This window comes from Cajanus cajan, chromosome 4, assembly GCF_000230855.2.
Source record: "Cajanus cajan strain Asha chromosome 4, NIPB_CcT2T_4, whole genome shotgun sequence".
In the NCBI taxonomy this organism is placed as follows: domain Eukaryota; kingdom Viridiplantae; phylum Streptophyta; class Magnoliopsida; order Fabales; family Fabaceae; genus Cajanus; species Cajanus cajan.
Genome location: NC_138520.1, coordinates 10,578,923 through 10,597,705, shown reverse-complemented (window position 1 = coordinate 10,597,705; position 18,783 = coordinate 10,578,923). Strand labels below are relative to the sequence as shown.

At 30.0% G+C, this 18,783-nt stretch overlaps 1 protein-coding gene across 1 annotated transcript; it reads right to left on the bottom strand.

Annotated features, from left to right (window-relative positions):
• Positions 1-2,035: 2,035 nt before the first annotated feature.
• On the bottom strand, positions 2,036-4,541 carry LOC109797428 (uncharacterized). Its single transcript, XM_020357466.3, has 6 exons — positions 4,157-4,541; positions 3,996-4,065; positions 3,601-3,847; positions 2,696-2,975; positions 2,453-2,530; positions 2,036-2,318 (listed from the first exon to the last, which is right to left on the bottom strand). The coding sequence occupies exons 3-6, from the start codon at positions 3,843-3,845 to the stop codon at positions 2,268-2,270; spliced, it is 654 nt and encodes a 217-aa protein (XP_020213055.2). The 5' UTR covers positions 3,846-3,847; positions 3,996-4,065; positions 4,157-4,541; the 3' UTR covers positions 2,036-2,267.
• Positions 4,542-18,783: the final 14,242 nt, after the last annotated feature.

The window sequence follows — 18,783 nt, the reverse complement described above, 5'->3', positions numbered from 1 at the left end:
TTAGCCCACACTGACATTTTTTAGATGTAGCTTTTGTTGCTAAAGAAAGCACTACACCTAACGGCTTCTAGAACTTGTTATCATTGTTTAAGAGAAACCTTTCACTTATAATTATAGCTTGCAGTCCCGGATGGTGAGGAAGTATAACTAATTTAATCTAAACAAGCTGTAAAAATTAGAATGTGTTTGGATAACCATAATCAATGTTGTTGAACTTAATGAGACACAAAACTTGGTTCTATGTTTCATCTTTTGGATATGTTGAACCTAACGATGTGCGTTTGGATTTTCATTTTAACACACTAAATGTCTGTTGATGTCTATCAAGAGATAAACTTTTCTGTTTAAGTGCATTAGAATGTGAGAACAACACGCTATATTGTTTTTTTTCTTGAAAAGAGGGAAAGTCTGCTCTGAGTGTTGAGCAATAATTAAAACATATTTTTGTAAGTTTTGTTGTTTTACAAAACATATCATATCAATGCATATTCATAACTCTAATTCAAGAAAACTATTAATTCAAGTTTTTTAATATTAGTCACTACTAAACGATCTTTAAATAAACGATAGGACATTATGGAATGCGATGTTCAAATATTTTAATGTAAAATGTTTTGTTCTTTTATCAAATTAATAGTTATATGTTTTTAAAGCAAAGATATTTAAATTATTCTAGAAAAAACTTAAAGGAGAGATATTTGACAAGAAGGGGGTAGTAGTTGATTGGTGCGCACGACGAAAGCACAGCGCGTTGAAACAGGTCTAAAAGCTAGCTAATGGAAATTTGAAAAATGCTACCTTCAAAGATGCACGTTTTTGCATAGCTGTCTTCGGTGTTAACAAGTCAAATTTTCTTATATTCATATGAATTCATGAAACGGTTCACTCTTATTATATACTTTTATTCATAATCAGTGATTTGTTCACCATGCGTTTTTTGAATGACAAAAGGTCAATTTTTGTTGCAAGTGACAAGAGATAAACTACAATTTATCCAAATTTCATATCCAGCAAAGAACTAGGGTGACAGATCTCTTGTCCCATTGTAGCTGAAAACAAAAGCCGACCAACACCAAAAGGGAAATACTTCCTGCCCTTTCTTTTCTCGGCGATCAATTTCTTGCGCTGTGAACAGACCTAAATCCTTTGTTTCTTATTCATTTTCGCTGAAAATTAAAAAAATATAAAGTTATAACAAAAACGTTGCACTTGCACTTGCACTTGCACTTCTCCCCTATATAACCTTTCACGTGTCACAACTACCTTCCTCAAAAATGCTGTGAAATCCTTCATAGGGTTTTGACGGATCATGGAAATTTCGGTGGCAACTGGCATACACACTTAACTTCCTAGCTTGAGCACGTTCCGCAATAGGCCTAATTGATTATGTTTGCAAAATTGAGATCGAACTATGACGCATAATCGTAGTTATAATATATTATACCATAATCTAGACCATTTTAAAAGTAAATACTCTAGTCCGTTTAATTTTCAACCTCAAGCTTAAAATAAAGCATTTAGTGGATATGTATATAAATTGGTCCACGATTGCGGAGACTCGGATCAATTCGTTTTGAGCAAGATCTCATCAACACCAGTGTTTAGATAGACACAACAAAATGAGTGAGATACCTTGCTGGTACCTACTAGATGATGCTTTATTTGGCCTCATGCTACCTTGCTGAATGATTGATATGCCTGAGGCTTACAATCCTTCAAGTATTATTTATTTTCCTTATTGGTTATCCTCACCCTATCTTTTATAACTTTCAAGCTTCTGACGGTCAAAAACTATATGATTCAATGGCAACATCCAAAGGTACATCATAATGCTATGTCGGCAGACTACAAATGTGGGGCACAGCATATGAATAAATGGGTTTGCCAAAAGATCATTCGATCTTAAATGTTTCTCAGCAAAAAAAATGAGAGAAAAACGAGGGTTGCTGAACTTGAGGAGTGCACGCCACAAAAAACAAAAAAAGAAAATCCACTATTGGATCAAAGGGAGAAGGAGATGAAGAACAATAGAAGGTGAGAAATAATTTTCTTAATTAATTGAAATGGATCGGATCGGATCAATCTTACTTGTTTACAAAAAAACATGAGGGGGCCAACATACAAGCCTTCCAAATTTTCTTGAGAACACAAATATAAAAAACTTGAATCACCATCATCAATTCAAACATCATCACCATCTCCAAAACATTTCAAGCTTAAAAGGGCTTTTCCCCCTCTTGTCGATCTACTCAATTGTTCTTGCATCATCATTCAGAATCACTCTCCATGCTTCCCATAGCCTTCAACCCTCTTGGTCTCTGCATCCAGAAGAGAATAAATAAGGCGTGTGGTGTTATACACAAGTTGTGGAATTTAGATCTAGAAACAAAAAAAGCAAAGGTGAGGATATAGGGTAAGAACCACACAAAAGCACACCCCACCAACCACGTACCTTCTTGTTACTTTTCTTCTCCCTAACTTCATATCTCTCTTGGCACATATCAGTCAACCACGCACCAGGACTCACCAACTGTAACCCAACACCAACAAACAAATGGACAAGGTGATGAGAAGAATAAAGATCCAAACCCTAATCAAATAACCCACCACAATTTCCCCCTTTTCCCAAAAAAAAAAATAACTTTTTTACAAGGGGAGAGAGAGAAACAAAACAAAACAAAACAAAATAGCTTACAAGTAGGCTTCTTTGGATGATCTTAGCCCTCTTTTTGGGTCGCTGAGGAAGCTTGCAACCCTTCATGGCGAGAAAATCCTCTTCTTTCTCCTTGCTTGAGAGAGTGATGTAAAGCTTGGGCCAAACTAGGGCACGTTCCTCGCCGTTGTTGCCGTCGCCGGAGACCTTGCCGTTCTCCTCCGCCGAACCCCTCGTCGTGTAGTACCGGTCTTCCTTCTCCGGCGACGCCGATTTCCTTGTATCGCCGACCGAGGACCGGAGAATCGCCCCGTCGGAATTCCTGCACCCAAATTTTCCGTCAAAATTCACCAAAAATGATGAAAAAACGCAAATTTCAGACATTATTGCAGAATTAACAGATCCGTTGCCCCTTTAATTCAGAAAAATAGAAAAACACACAAAAAACAGTTCCGCCCATAGAAAACGCGCTTACCCCATCTGGGTAGGTTAAAAAAACTAAATTTTCACATCATTACATCACGAAAAACCCCTATTTATTATGGAAGGAAATTAAAAGAACAAAATGACAAAAAAATGTTTTTTTTTCTCCCTTGCCTCCTCATCCTCTGAGATAATCCCCAGCACCCAAAAAAAAAAAGGGAAACAAAAACACCATTATATTACATCAATCGAAACCCCACTTTTCTCCTCTTAAATCAAACAAAACGAAAGAAAAGTGATGAGGGAAAAAAATAAATAAAAAAGGTTGTCATTGATGCTGTGCTTAATTGCTTCTCTTCCTCAAAGTTTCTGAGTACCCAACTAGAGAGGAAACAGCATCATTACATTCCACCAACCAAAATCACATCATCTTCTCTGAGAAAAGAGTAAGAAGGGCTCAAAGGGGAGAAAAAAGAAAACTATGAGGAAACCCGAAACCCCTTAGTTGCTGTTGTGGTGAGCACCTTGTGAGGCGATTAGGTTGATGATGGTGATGATTATGATGAGAGGCTTCTTTCTCAGCCACAGTGACCCCAGAGCGATGATCCACCGCAGAAGCAAGTTTCCTTCTGATTCCACCGTTGAGCCTGGCTGAAATCCGAGGGTCCTTCACCCTCACACATCTCAGACGCTTCCTGTTCCCCCACTGCAAGAAAAACTCTGGCTCCGAACCCTTGAACCCCTTCTGGTTCCTCTCTTCTGTCTCCATACCTACACCACACAACAAACCCAAAACTCTCATCAAGCTTCGCTTTTTCACCGCACACACAGGGGAAACTGAAAAATGAAGAAACAAAATCCCAATTCGAGTTTTGGGGGTGGGGGAAATTGCAGAAGGTGGTTGACAAAGGATGAATACCAAAGTGTTTGGATTGCCTCCAACCTCAAGATCTATGCCTCGGAAGACACAATCCTCTCTGAAAACCACGCTGCAAGATGAAACCCAGAGAAAGGGTCAGAACAAGGAGCACGAGAAGAGAACAAAAGAGACCCTTTAACGTTAACAAGAAGAAAACTTACAATGATACAAATTCACGTGCAGGGATGAAGAACGTGTGTGGGTGTGCGATTTCCTCTGCAAACAACAAAAAGAGATAGAAATCACAGATCTTCTCTGTTGTTAGGTTTATTCCTTTAGAAACGTATTTTCTTTTCTTTTCTTTTGATTCTTACTCTCCTTCTCCACACACCTCTCTTATCAGAAGTGGTGTATGTACTTGTGTGTGGCGCTTTCTCTCTATCTCTCTGAGAGTGAAATAGAGGAGTTTGAGGGTTATTCTTCTTCTTGTTCTTCTTCTCTTCTCTTGTGTTGTGTAAATATGCATTGTTGTTGTGTGTATTTATCCCTCTTGTGGAGTGATGGGAAAACTAGAGAGAATCAGAGCCGTTGGATGAGGGTTTGGTGATTGATCACAGTTTTGGGGGACCCGCACCCTCTCAGACTCTTCTTCCCTCTTTTCCCAATAATTGTCAAACATAAAATTAAATAACCTAAATTAATGGTTTTGTATTGTTATGTTGGAGTAGGAGATGGATGGAAGTTATCAGACTGGGCCTGCCCCAATCCAACGGAATTGGGCTTATATTTGGGCCTCGTCTTCTTTCAACACTCCGCATTAAATTAAATTAAAAAAAATAACGTAACTTGTCTTCAGGTCATATTATCAACCGTCATCTAAAAAAAACTTCCTCTTTTTTTAACCCTAAACATCTATACTAATATATAAAGTATAAGTATACTAATACTAATATAAAAAGGGAATACTTGGATGTATAACTAACTATCTTTGATCTCTACTTTTTAATAGATAATTATACCCCTCAAACATAAAAAAAATCTTATATATTCTTTCTAAATAATTACACACAATCTTTTAATATTTTATCTATGTATAATTATTAGAGACACGAAGTGCCTTGACTCTTTTAGTAAAGGAAAAATAGGATATCGACTATCACTAATTACTATATTTTTAATAGCAAATTAGTTACTGGTTAATTAGTTAATTTTGATAATAATTATTTTAAAAGTGAAATTAAGCATATTTTTAATTAATTAATAATTTTAACTTTATTTTGACGATATTTATTCATTAACTAAGAAATTACATATAATAAGAGAAATTATCTTTCTATTTTGATTTTTTTATTTATATACATGCATATGAATGTATGAACTTTTAGTGAAAAAATTACACCTTCAACCGATCAAAATTTCTCTTTTATATATTAAAATAATTATTATTTATATTGATATCTATTATATTAAAAAAAAAAAGATAACTTCTCATATATCTATTAGTGAATCATTATATCCCTCGAATGTTAAAAAAAGGTAACTTCACATATCTTTTCTAATTAATCGCTTACAACCATCTAATATCTTATCTACATAATTGTTACAAGCACGAAGTGTTCCAATCTTTCTAGTAAAACATAAATAATTATATACTAAGAGTGACTTTACTATATGTAACATTGTGAATTTTAGGACTTATAGTTGATTTTATTTAATTACATGTTATTGTGGTTGATTGTTGTTCTGTGTTGAGAGACTTTGAAATTAAGGTATTCCTTTTGAGTTTTGTGTTGACCTTAAGGGGAAAAATATATAAGATTTTTGTTTAGAATTGAATTTCATAAGTTCAACTCTTTAGAAACTTAGAGAGAGGATCTATAGAGATATGCTTTGAAGATCGTAAGTTCTCTTTATCTCTAAACCGTCTCTTATGAAAGTGAGTCTTCCTCGGAGCCTCGTTCTTCTTGTGTTATTGTGGATTCAGGTTTGTAGAGCCATGAATCAAAAGTGTTAAGTCGATGTGGAGTCATTTCGTTGTTGCTCATGGTTCTCTTTCTCTTTCCCCGACTCACGTCGATTCCGAGGTAAGGGAAGTTAGTGATTTGTTAATTTTTGTGTTGTAGTTGGTGATTCATTGTGTGGATTCATCTATGATTCGCCATGTTGGATTGAATTCCATGAGAATGACTTTTGCTTGGGTTGAGTTTTGGTTGTTCTTGTAGTTTCTCATGAGTTGACTATGATTTTGATCCTTGATGGTTGCATGTTTATGGGGTTGGAAATGAGTCTTACATGTTGTATATATGTTATATTCCTGTTTGCATGTGGATGGGCTTTTGGATTTTAGGTGGATTAGGCGGATTCGATTTCTGCATAAGTGTAAAAACTAATATCACACCATGCACGCCTCATGGCGTCCAGCATGATTCATATTAGAAGCTTTCTGTCTCAATCAAGTCGAGCGTGGGATTGATGGTGTCGAATGTGTGTTAGGAAGAAGTCTTTGACTTAGTCATGCCAGACGTAGTTTGAATGAAGCTAAGTGAGGAAAGAAAAACATCTCTGATTTGGTGACATTAGGCCTCAGGTTGAGTGGAACCCAACGTGGCTAAGCCAAAACTCTTTGTCTAAATGACACTGAGTGCTAGTATGGTGATTTCAAGCATGAGTCAAGCAAAGAGTCTCTACCTGAAATAAGGTCGGGTGTGAAACTTTGACACGCTAGGCATGAGGTCCCAAGGGCCTCTACCTTATCCACACTAGGCATAAGTTATGTAGCGTTGGTGTGGACGAGACAAATAGCTCCTTGCCTCAATGGCACCAAGCATGGGTTGTGTGGAATTAAGCGCTAATTGTTGGATGGAAACTTGTTGTTTATTTCCATGAATGGTGAATACGAGTATAATAGTGTTGCCTATTGCATGTTGTAAATTGATAAATGTTGTTCATGCTATTTACATTGATCTAGGATGATGTTTATAGATGATGACTAATTGAAAGTTAAGTTAAGTTGTATGTTGTAAAGTTGAGAAGCTATGTTTATACATGATGCATCATGTTGTATCTTGTTGAGATGGTGACATTGTTAATGCTTAAGGCATAGGTGTTGAAAGTTGTGTTGATCAACCTAGGACTAGAGGATAGATTGTTTTAAAGTTGCATATCTCATTGTGAAGATATTGTGTTATGGTGCTCTAAGAGACCAAATTGTTGAAAACCTTTCTCAAAAAGTTGATCCTTGAAGAGGATAGTTAAGTCTCCTATAAGATCTTAGTTGATGCGGTATGTGGATCAAGCCAAGACATACCAACTACAAGCGACCACAATATAGGGGTCAAGTCGAGCAATACTGATTACAAGTAACCAACATGAGTAAAGTACAAAGTTGAGGGCTTAATCCCTAACTGAGTATCGAAAGGGTGTAGTATTTTAAGGGTAGTCGGTGGGCCAATCCCATAAGAGGCTTAGTTAAGCTAGTTAATATTGTGGTAGGCTCATATCCAAGTTTTTATTCTATACCAAGAATACTATACTTTCTATTTTAAGTGGTGATATCCAAGAAATCATGTTGTAGGGACTGATATCCCATTTGACTATTAATTTAACCAGTGTAAAAAGATCGGGTTGCTGGTTCGATAGGGTCAAGCCATTTCAATTGTTTGCCTATGTTGTAAGAGATCTCTATAGTTGAAATGAATAACGATGCATTAGTTGATGGTTATGCATATGATGTGTTGATTTGGTTGTGTTGATCATATGCAATAGTGGTAATGTTGATTGTGTTGTGGTGTTGAATTTAGTTGAATATGGGATTATATGATTGATGCACATATCTACTATTGTTATGTTGACTCTATGAACTCTAACTTACCCTTATTTGTTTCCATGTGAGTAGATTGTGATGATCATACTTGCTATAGGAGTATAGTAGAGATAGGTTTAAGGTGTTGTACAATGGAGGCCTTTTGGTAGATGGTAGAGTTGATGTATTTTTTGTGTTACTAGTGTGTAGCTTCTGTATATGCATTGCTTGACCGGTAGCTTAGGATGCATATTTGGCATTTACTGGATTTCTGTACTTATATTGTTTAATACTTTTTTAGTTGTTTTATACTTATGTGTGCATGTTATATAGTACATATCCATGTACTTGTAGATATAATTTTAAATGTTTAGTTATTTTCTGCTACTTATTATCGAGTCGTACAGTGTAGGGATCATGATGAATTGTTACACTATAAGTTGTCTTGAAAAAAAAACCTTAACTACGAGTTGTTTATGGGATGTAGGGGTGTAAGCAATAATAACTCACCTGTGAACTCAACCTACTTGAATCAACACAATTACAAATTTTTAAATTGGGTTGGGCCATCGAGTTGAGTTGAGTAATTTTTTACATTACCTAATTATAATTGAGTTGGATAATGAGTTAAGAGACTTGCTACGATTAAATCTAAACTAACTTGAGTTATAATAAATTATTAAATTAAATTTAAAAATATTACAGAAAGCACAATGCATAATATACTCCTCTAGATATATTTAATTATATTTTTTAACCAAATATTGTAAGAATGATTTGATTGACTAAATACTTGAAGAAGGCAAAAAGTAAGGATAATAATTTAATTCCACTTATTATACAATTCAAAATTTGTTACGTTAGTGACATAGTGTTTGCTTGTTTGAAATATTTGTAATTTTTAATATATCTTTGTTATAATGTTGTTTATACTTTTAATCATGTATTAAAATTAAATTGAGTATTTTTTTGCTAAATTATACTTTTCATCCCTCTATTTATTTTTAAGATTCAATTTGATTTCACTATTTTCAAATGATTCAACTTGGTACTCTAATTTTTTCAAATTTTTTTTAATGTTATCCTTTCATCTAAATTGACACTAACTTCATTAATGAAATTGGATGGAATAATAATATTGAACATCATTTGAAAATTAGAGGATCAAATTAAAATATTTAAAAACAATTGGAGCAAATTAGACATTCCATAAATATAAGGATTAAATTGAACAAAAAGTTATTAAATATTTTTTTGTCTGGATAAATTTAAACTTTCTTTTATCTATTTAATAATTTAATTTATTAGATAACTCCTTCATTAATTTGTGATCATTTTTAAATTTCAAGTACTTTATTTGTTGTTATTCAAGATCTTGTAAAGTAAATAAAAAAAATTTTAAATTTATTTAGACAAAAAATGTTAAGATAAATTTTTATTCAGTTTGATCCTATTATTTTAAAAATGTTCAATTTGATTCTTTCATTTTCAAAAAAATGCTAATGTTGTCCTTTTATATAATTTTATTAACATCGTTAATGTCAATTTGAGCGGAAGAACAACATTGAACATATTTTAAAAATTAAATGACAAAACTAAACCTTTTAAAAATAATGAAACTAAATTAAATCTTAAAAATAAATAATATAATTTATAATATAATTTAACCAATTTTTTTTTATTTCTTATTTGTTTCAACTTTTAAAATATATGCTTTTAATTGCTCAATCCAAAAATTTGGCTTAATCCCATTCAATTATAGTTAGATTAGGTTGAGTTTAATCGTTTAAAAAATAAATAAATATCTGAACAAACTCAATTCAATTAATTTTAATTAGGTTAGATATTAAAATTGGCCCAAACCCAACTATTTACACACTTAATGCTTTTTTTTTTTTCCAATATTGGAAAAAGTCAACTCGTCACAATAACTTTCTTAAAACTAAGCTCCATGCTTATATGAGATATAGTTGGTTACTTTTGTTTACTGTTTTTCTATTAAATTTTAATTTTATACAAAATTAAATACCAATAAATAATATCTTAAAGGTTACTTAAAATTTAACTATTGAAATAAAAATATATATATATTAGTGAGTCGCTTATGAATTTGTTGAAGTATGACATAACAATGTGGAATCCATTAAAGCATAATAAAGATACCCACTTAAAGATACATGTATTAATGTTGTAACAATGAAAAAGGTTTTAAAGTTCTGCTTAATTACAAATTGTCATTGTAACATCTTTTTACATTGACAATATATACTAAAAAAAACATTATAACAGTTAGTAAACTTAATATGAACGATAAAATAAGACTTTCACATTATAGGCATATTTATTATTTATTCTTTTATTTATCTAGTTCACACTCGTTTTTATTTTTAGATTAACAACAACAACGTGGAGGGTAAATTTCGGTTTCTTATGATAGTGTGTGACTGTATAGTTGCAACTTTATCGATCTATAATTTGTTCCATGTTACGATTTACCAACAGTACTTTTGCCATCAATTCTTAGCACAAATAGAATAATGGAATGCAACACAGTTTCTTAAATCAATCAACTTTTTCTTTTCCCTAAAGCAAAAGTTGCTCACAATTTCTCAAAACCAATCATTTTTTAATTTATTTACCGTTTCACATAACTCTTGAGTAACAATTATTTGTAATAGTAAAAACTTAAAAAAAAAAATAGCTTAAGGAGTGTTGTTAAGATTACCTATAGAGTTGTTTCAAAGTGTATCAATAGATTACATCATTAGAACTGTCTGATATGAGAATTACATCGTATAAGAAATGATTATTTATAAAAGCAACAATTACTTGACTAAGAAAAAGAGAAATAACATGTTGAATCCTTTAGAAGAAAAATTAGATAAAGATAAACAATATTAGAATACAAAATTATACTACTAGTAGTGTAATAAATTATATGATTATAAACGGTGTAATGTGCATGAACACAAGGTCCAATGTAGGTAGAAAAGCGTAAATAACGTCATTATCGAAAGAATAATTAAAAAAAAAGGCGTAAGTGATGACAATTTATTCTGCAACCTCTTCTGTGCAGCTTTTGTTGAAGAAATGTTGAAAACATGTTGTTTACTATACAAGCACAAATTCAATTGCAATGGAAATTAATAATCATGGACCTTTTAGTTGCCTTTGCCCTCTTCCTCTTAGTTCGATTAATAATACCAGTACGTGTACGTTTATTAAGAAAATCATCCACTTCTTATTGCACGTGTTATGTGAAATAGTACTAAAAAAAACTATTTATCATAAATTTTTACTTCTTTTCGTCAAAAGATTTTTTTGAGCATCTGTTTTTAAAGAAGTTTTCTCTCAAGTCATTATTTAAACTACTTTTAAATTAATAATCATTTGTGGTAAATATTATTTAAATTAACAGAACAAATAAAAAGTACAGTGAACTAAAGAGTGAATTATGATAAATTCTTAGTATTTATGAAATAAATAAAAAAATTCTCACAAATTGAAAGATTAATTATGTTTAAAAATTAATATCAATTGACATAAATGATTGTAATTTGTGTCTATTAATCAAGATATACAAAGTTTAAATCTTAATCTTAATTATAAAATAAACTATATTCGCAATGTTGCTTCTCCCTATCTCATTCTTCTCTTATCTCATTCTTCTCTTGCTCTTCCAAACCCCATCATCATATCTCTCTCTTTGGACTCTTGCAAGGGCAACTCTTGCAGACGTTAGGTCTCAGCGACCATCAACATTCTCCCAGCCTTTTCTTTCTTGCTAGCTTTTGCTCTACTGAGAATCCAACCCATTATGGCAAGTAGAGAGGTAGGTTGCTAGCTAGAAGCACGAATATTCCTCTTCTTCATCTTTCTCTTCCTCAAGCTCAGACCTAGATTCGTTGTTCTCCAAGATTAGGGAAGCTCCATGCATTGTTTTTCCTTGAAATGGTTGAAAGTTGAATGTTATTGATATATATTATATGTTGATATTATTTTTTTTATGATTATTGTTGTGAGCTTACCCTAGCATGTTTCCCTTTGTAGTTGGGACTGCGATGATCATACATTGGTATGCGAGCAGATCAAGATTAGGTGTTCTGCTGGACTGAGTGAGATTCTCTTTGGTTGAGACTCAGGAGGAGAGCTGACGGTTTATTTAGTTGATTGGTAGCATTTGACTACCTAGTTGTTGTATAGGGTATTATTTCCTACTTTCAGTTATATATATTATGAGACTTTTTAGTTGTGTATTCTCATTGTATATATAATTATTTAGTAGTGATATTTTATTTATGCTTGTATCTGGACGCTATAGACAGTGTAAGACCGGACGGGTCATTACATGTTCTCGTGGTCTTGACAAAAATTAATCACAAATTTTTATAGTAGATATTTTATACCAATATCATGATTAAGAAAAATTATGATTTTATATATTGTAAGATTTTAATTTCTTCAACATTATGAAGTGCTACTAACATTATATATTGTGCTACTAAAAAATTGTTTTCATACATCGTGCTACTAACATGCAAAAAATTAGTTATAAAAAAATCTTAATATATTTTTATTCTCTTAAATATAGAATAAAATTATTTTTAATTTTTAAAATTTAAAATTAATTATTTTAATCCTTGTAAATATATAAAAGTTTATTTTAGTTCATCAAACTATTAATAGTAGAATTCACAATAATAATAGATCAAGTCAATTGTGTAGTTTCAATTCGACTTAATGTGATATTTTCCGTATAAGAATATTAGTTTGTGAATTTTGTGAGATAAATTTAGTAATAGATAAATTTTATTTGTATTTCACTAAAAATTGTGTATTTACATCATAAATTTACAATTGACCTTCTAATATATTTATAATCAATATATTTATATTTCTGTAGAATATTATTAGTATATAATTATTAATTTATATGTATTAATATTTAATAATATTATTATGAATTTATTAGTTATTAGTATTTAATGATATTGAATTTCTAGTATTTAATATTTAATTTATTAGTATTTAATATTATTAGTATATGTAAATAAATAAAAATTATATATATATATATATATATTTAATTGAAATTAATACTAATTTATATTTAATATATATTTATTAATATAAATATAATATTTTTTTGTCCCTACATATATCATCTTTTGGAGATAAATATGTTTAAGTTGGATAAGATCATTATAAGTGATAAAATTCTTCCTTTAAATATAAATTAATTTATTAATGTATATATATATATATATATATATATATATATTTATTTATTTATTTATTTGTGAAGAGAGTCTATTTCAATTAGTTGACCAAAATATATGAATTGTTGTAAATATCTTTAGTATTGAGTTCAATTCTCACAATCAAACAATATACTGATTTATATTTATTAATTTATTAGTAATTTTATGTTTTTATTACTCTTTCAATTCTTATTAATTAGTTGTATGTCTCATTAAATTTAGGGATAATTTTGAAATTTTCATATAAATTTAAAATAAATTCAATATTATTAACTAATTGAATCACCACTTTTCCTAATATGGATTGAAATAATATATATAAGATTTCATCTTTAAATTTTATCATTATTATTTTGGTAATTTTTCTATCCTAAAAAGTTAATTAATTAATTTAGTTGAATTAGTTAACAATCAACGTTCTTAGAATTAGACTGGTCATCTAATCAATCAAGATACTGACTTGAGGTTTACTGATTAAATTGTGGTTAATACATAAAATAATATTACATAAACATAATATCATAATTTTATAAAATTAAAATCAAATAAAATATTTTTATATATTTTATATTTTAAAATACATGTAAAAATTTAAATATAATATTTAATTTTAAATTTTAATAAAATATAAAAATATATATTAAAAATTTTATATTTATAGTAGAAAAAACTTAAACTAATATAATATAAAATATCATGATACAAAAATTATTAATTAATACAAATGACTAAATTGAAAATTATTAAAAATAAAAATAACATGATTTATTCTAATTTATAATTTCTGTTAAATATATTTATTTAGTTATCATACAAATATTTTTAAAAATTTGATTTTTTTTTTGAAAAAACACGGGTTCAATCCCATTTTTATTGATTTTGAATCAATTCATTCAATATTTAACCAATTTTTTATACATCATTTTTTAATTCTTTTAGACAAATAGACGGGATGATTTCCGGTTCAACCAGTCGAATTAGATGGTTAATTCTAATTTAACAATGGTTAATAATGACTAGAAAAAAGTAATTTTCTTATAAAAAAAGAGTATTTTTATTGATATTATTTACTTAGTAGTGGTTAATATATGTAGATTTTTTGTGTCCTATTTAAATTATATATAAGTAGAGAGGTTGAGACACTTCGTGTCACTAATAGTTACACATAAACAAATATTAGAAATTACAAATAATTATTTAAAAAAATATAATCTTTTTTATATTATAAAAATATAATAATTTACTAAAAAATAGAGACTAAAAGAATGATTACCAAAATATATATATTTTTATAATAAATATAGATATAATAAAATAATTGGATCAAACATTCGCTATACAAACACTTTGGTCAATGGTAACGGTGTGAGTACTGATACTATTTAAATTTCTAATCTTATTTTCGCATATCACGTTAGCATCTAACTTAAATGTGACATAGAAAACGTAGATGAGAAATTTTTAGAAAAAATAAGATATATAAATTTTTATATATTATAATAATGAATTTAAGTTTAACTTAATCTTATAAAATTGAATTGTAAGAAAATAATTATTCTTCATTTATATATTATTTAATTATCTAATTTCTAAATTTGAAATCAATGTAAAATTTGGATTTTTTTTAATATTATATAAGAATAAGTTATTTTATTTTATTCTCATCAATTATAAGTATTTTTTATATAAAAAAAAAATGGAACAGACTTTCTGGTTCGATATGCTTAAGAATTGTTCTTGTGATTGGTATGTTAACTAACAAAAGTTGATCCGGTCAAGAAACAGTCTAACACTGGTGTAGAAATTCGGTTTCAATTCAATTTTTTAAAAATATTTTGAAGAAAAAAACACATTTAAAAAATTATAAATTAAAATAAATTATTTTATCAATTATTTTTAATATTTTCTTATAAAATAGTACAATTTAATTTTTTTACAACTACAATTTAACTTTTTTATATGGTGATTTATTTTTATTTTTTATTTTAGACATAAACTTGTGTTAATGGATGTTACTATATTTTATAAAAACTTAAAATTTAAACTTAAATATTATGTTATATTTATTTTTGAACTTTTATGTGTACTTTGAATGTTAGGAAAATGATATTATATTTATTTAATAATGTTTTATAAAAAATTATTTACAGCTTTTTTGGTTGCGTTGAAAGTGATGCAATGAAAATAACCATGCAGTGAAAAGAGATGTAAACAAAATTCATGCGTGTTTGGTTCGCATGAAATCAGCGATAAAATGCAATGAAAATGCAGCGGAACTCATGATTTATTTTCATCTCATTTGTGTGATGAAATCGGCCTAAATGAATAGGTAAAGCAACTTGTAATAACATAATTTCCATTTTTTCCTAGTCTCTCTCTCTCTTTTTTTGTTGTTGTCTAATGTGTGCAACTATTGAAGGATATATAAGAATTATTGAGACATATATATAATTGATTTTGTTGAGGACTAAGAATCATAATTAATTATGACTTGGTTATTGCATAATAATACCATAATATTGCATTTACATAATCAATTATAAATGTTGAGAAGATAGGTATATAGCTAAGGAATATAATCAATTATAACAAAAGTTATAATTGATTATGGTTATTTGATGTGTTGGATTAGTTAGCTTATGGTAAATGTTGAGAAGGTATGCATTTCATAAAAAGTGGATATAATTGACTTGCATTTGAACTTGAACAACAATCAAGTGAAGACAAGTGGTTATAGATTTGGAAGATTTATGCACTTGAGAATATCAAGTTATTTTTCTGAGTAGCTTGGCATGATTCTATTTTCACCTTCTCTTTACTATTTAAGCAGCACATCATGGGAAATGATAAGTGTAGACGATGTGGCAGCCAGGAAGAGACAATAATGCATTGTTTCAAGGACTGTCATGAGGTGCAAGAAGTGTGGCAAATTTTACAGTTTGTAAGTTGTGACACATTTTATCAGATAGATGATTTTAAGATGTGGGTCATTCATGGAGTTAAGTTGGGAGGCGCATTATCTTTATCTACAATTTGGGAGATTTGGTTGGGTAGGAATCGATTAGTGTTTGAAGGCAGTAAAACAAAGGCATGACAGGTAGCACTGGCTGCCAAATCACTTTCAGAGGCTATGACTAATGTTTTTTTAAACCATGAGGTAAGTATCAGTTTGCCAAAATGGGTGAGGTGTCAGCTCCTTCTGAGAATTGCGTCATTCTAATTTGGGAGATTTGGTTGGGTAGGAATCGATTAGTGTTTGAAGGCAGTAAAACAAAGGCATGACAGGTAGCACTGGCTGCCAAATCACTTTCAGAGGCTATGACTAATGTTTTTTTAAACCATGAGGTAAGTATCAGTTTGCCAAAATGGGTGAGGTGTCAGCTCCTTCTGAGAATTGCGTCATTCTAATTTGGGAGATTTGGTTGGGTAGGAATCGATTAGTGTTTGAAGGCAGTAAAACAAAGGCATGACAGGTAGCACTGGCTGCCAAATCACTTTCAGAGGCTATGACTAATGTTTTTTTAAACCATGAGGTAAGTATCAGTTTTCCAAAATGGGTGAGGTGTCAGCTCCTTCTGAGAATTGCGTCATTCTAAGATGGGAGTGTTATGGAAGACAAAGTTAGATTTGGGGGTGTGTTGAGGAGTTCAGACGGTGTTTGGATTCATGGTTTTTGTGAAAATGTGGATGACTCTGAGATTATTGGAGTAGAGTTGTTAGGGATTCTACAAGGCTTACGTATTGCTCAAAGATTGGGTTTATCAAGAGTTTATTGTCAAACCGATTCTTTGGTTGCAGTAAAGTGGATTCAAGGAGGGGTGTCTCATATGCATCATTATTCAAATTTGGTGCAAAAAATTCACAAACTGTTGGACAAGGATTGGGCAGTTTCTATATCTCATGTCCTTAAAGAATGCAACAAGTGTGCAGACTATTTTGCAAAATTGGGCCTTAGGTGTCTTGACAGATTAACTAATTTTACGGAGCCTTCTCTGAATGTTATTCCATTGCTTCGAACGGATGCTGCTGGAGAGCGTTTTCTGAGATTCTAGTTTATGTTTTTCTGGTTGCTTGTTGTTTCTTTCCTTTTGGTTTTTTAGAATCTTCAACTACCAAAAAAAATAAATACAAACCTTTTTTTTAAAAAAAAAAACTTCTTAAACCTAGTAAGAGTAATTTAATTAATTTAAAAATTACTCTAATTTTCCTTTTTTTTTTCTTACCAACCACATTATTATTATTCTTTTCAATTCATCACTTTCATCACCTTTCTACAAAATAATATTAATTTGGCTAAAAACTTAATTTGATCTCTCATAATAATTAAAAATTTCAATTTGGTCCCACTTTATTTTTTATTTCAATTTAGTCCTCAATAATTTAAAATTACATCAATATGGGACTTCCGTTCAAATTTCACAAACGGTGTTAAATGTGGACGACGTGGATGTCACGTAGATGCATAGGTGGCAAGGTTTCCTCCTCCTTCTTTAATGCATTTGGAATAGCCCGTTCTGAAACCAGAACTATCCGTTCTGATTGCATTCGTCGTGTGTTAATTTTGCATCTGGAACGACCCGTTCTTAAATTATCTGGAACGACCTGTTCCAGATGCACAATTAACACACAACGAGTGTAAGCAGAACAGGTCGTTCTGATTTCAGAACGGGCCGTTTCAGATGTAAAATTAACACATAACATACGTATGGGACCCTTGCCACATGAAAAATTATCACATTTTTATTTTTTTTCAAGTGGAAAATGCCCAAACGATGTTAAAGAAATTTGGATAGAAGTTCGACATTGTAGTAATTTAAATTATTAGGGATCAAATTGAAACAAAAAATTAAAGTGGAACTAAATTGAAACTTAAAAATATTATAAGGGACCAAATTAAGATTTTAGCCTATTAATTTCTTTTCATTCTCCACACTTTTATTCCTTTTTCTTTTCACTCGTTTAAACACAATATTAATTTTCATTATTATTATTATTTTGTTATTATTAATTACTCCACAATTACAATTAAATCGTTAACCTTAAACCAATATTTTGTCCAATTCAATGATTATAAGCACGTGCAGAGGAATTATAAGCACGTGCAGAGGAATTAGGGAAATTAATATTTGTTCGTCACTTCTTTTATTTTACATTTATTTATCATATTTATATGCTATAAATTACTTGACAGAAAAGAGGGGAGAAAAGCTTGTTATTTTAACATGATATAACAAAAATTATTGATGTGATAAAATTGGTACTCGTGATATTAATTCGCCGTGAAAAGATTATTTCATACACCTCAAAATCATTGACCTTAATGATCCCTATACCCATGTAGTTATGCGGGGAAGATGAGAGAGAAATACATTTAATGCATGCTTGTAAACGCGAAACATAAAAATAACGTAATTTATCATAGAAAACTTGAAAGATATAGTTATTTACTTCTCATTTAACGTGAAAATTCGTGTTCGGAATGCAGAAATAAACACGCTCTTAGATAAGCTATTGAATTTTGATTTATGAAAAAAGTTAGTTATAACTAATTTGATTTTAGTAAATCATATTCGGTACATATTGAGGAAGTCACGAGATAGGAAAAGTATCTTCTTTTTTTTAATTAAAATATCTCTATTCAAACATTAAGAATTAATTCTTAGAAATACTTTTTTTCTAAGGATCAATAAATTTTTTTTATACTTACATATATATAAATAATCTAAATTCATAGAGTCTTTTTATTTCTTATATAATTTTTTATTAATAAATAAAGAATCAAATT

Coding starts and splice junctions, on each gene's coding strand:
- LOC109797428 (XM_020357466.3), bottom strand. CDS start 3,845: ATGGAGACAGAAGAGAGGAACCAGAAGGGGTTCAAGGGTTCGGAGCCA. Junction 2,976..3,600: donor CAACCTAATCGCCTCACAAG/GTGCTCACCACA, acceptor ATTTGGGTGCAG/GAATTCCGACGGGGCGATTC. Junction 2,531..2,695: donor TCATCCAAAGAAGCCTACTT/GTAAGCTATTTT, acceptor GTTGGGTTACAG/TTGGTGAGTCCTGGTGCGTG.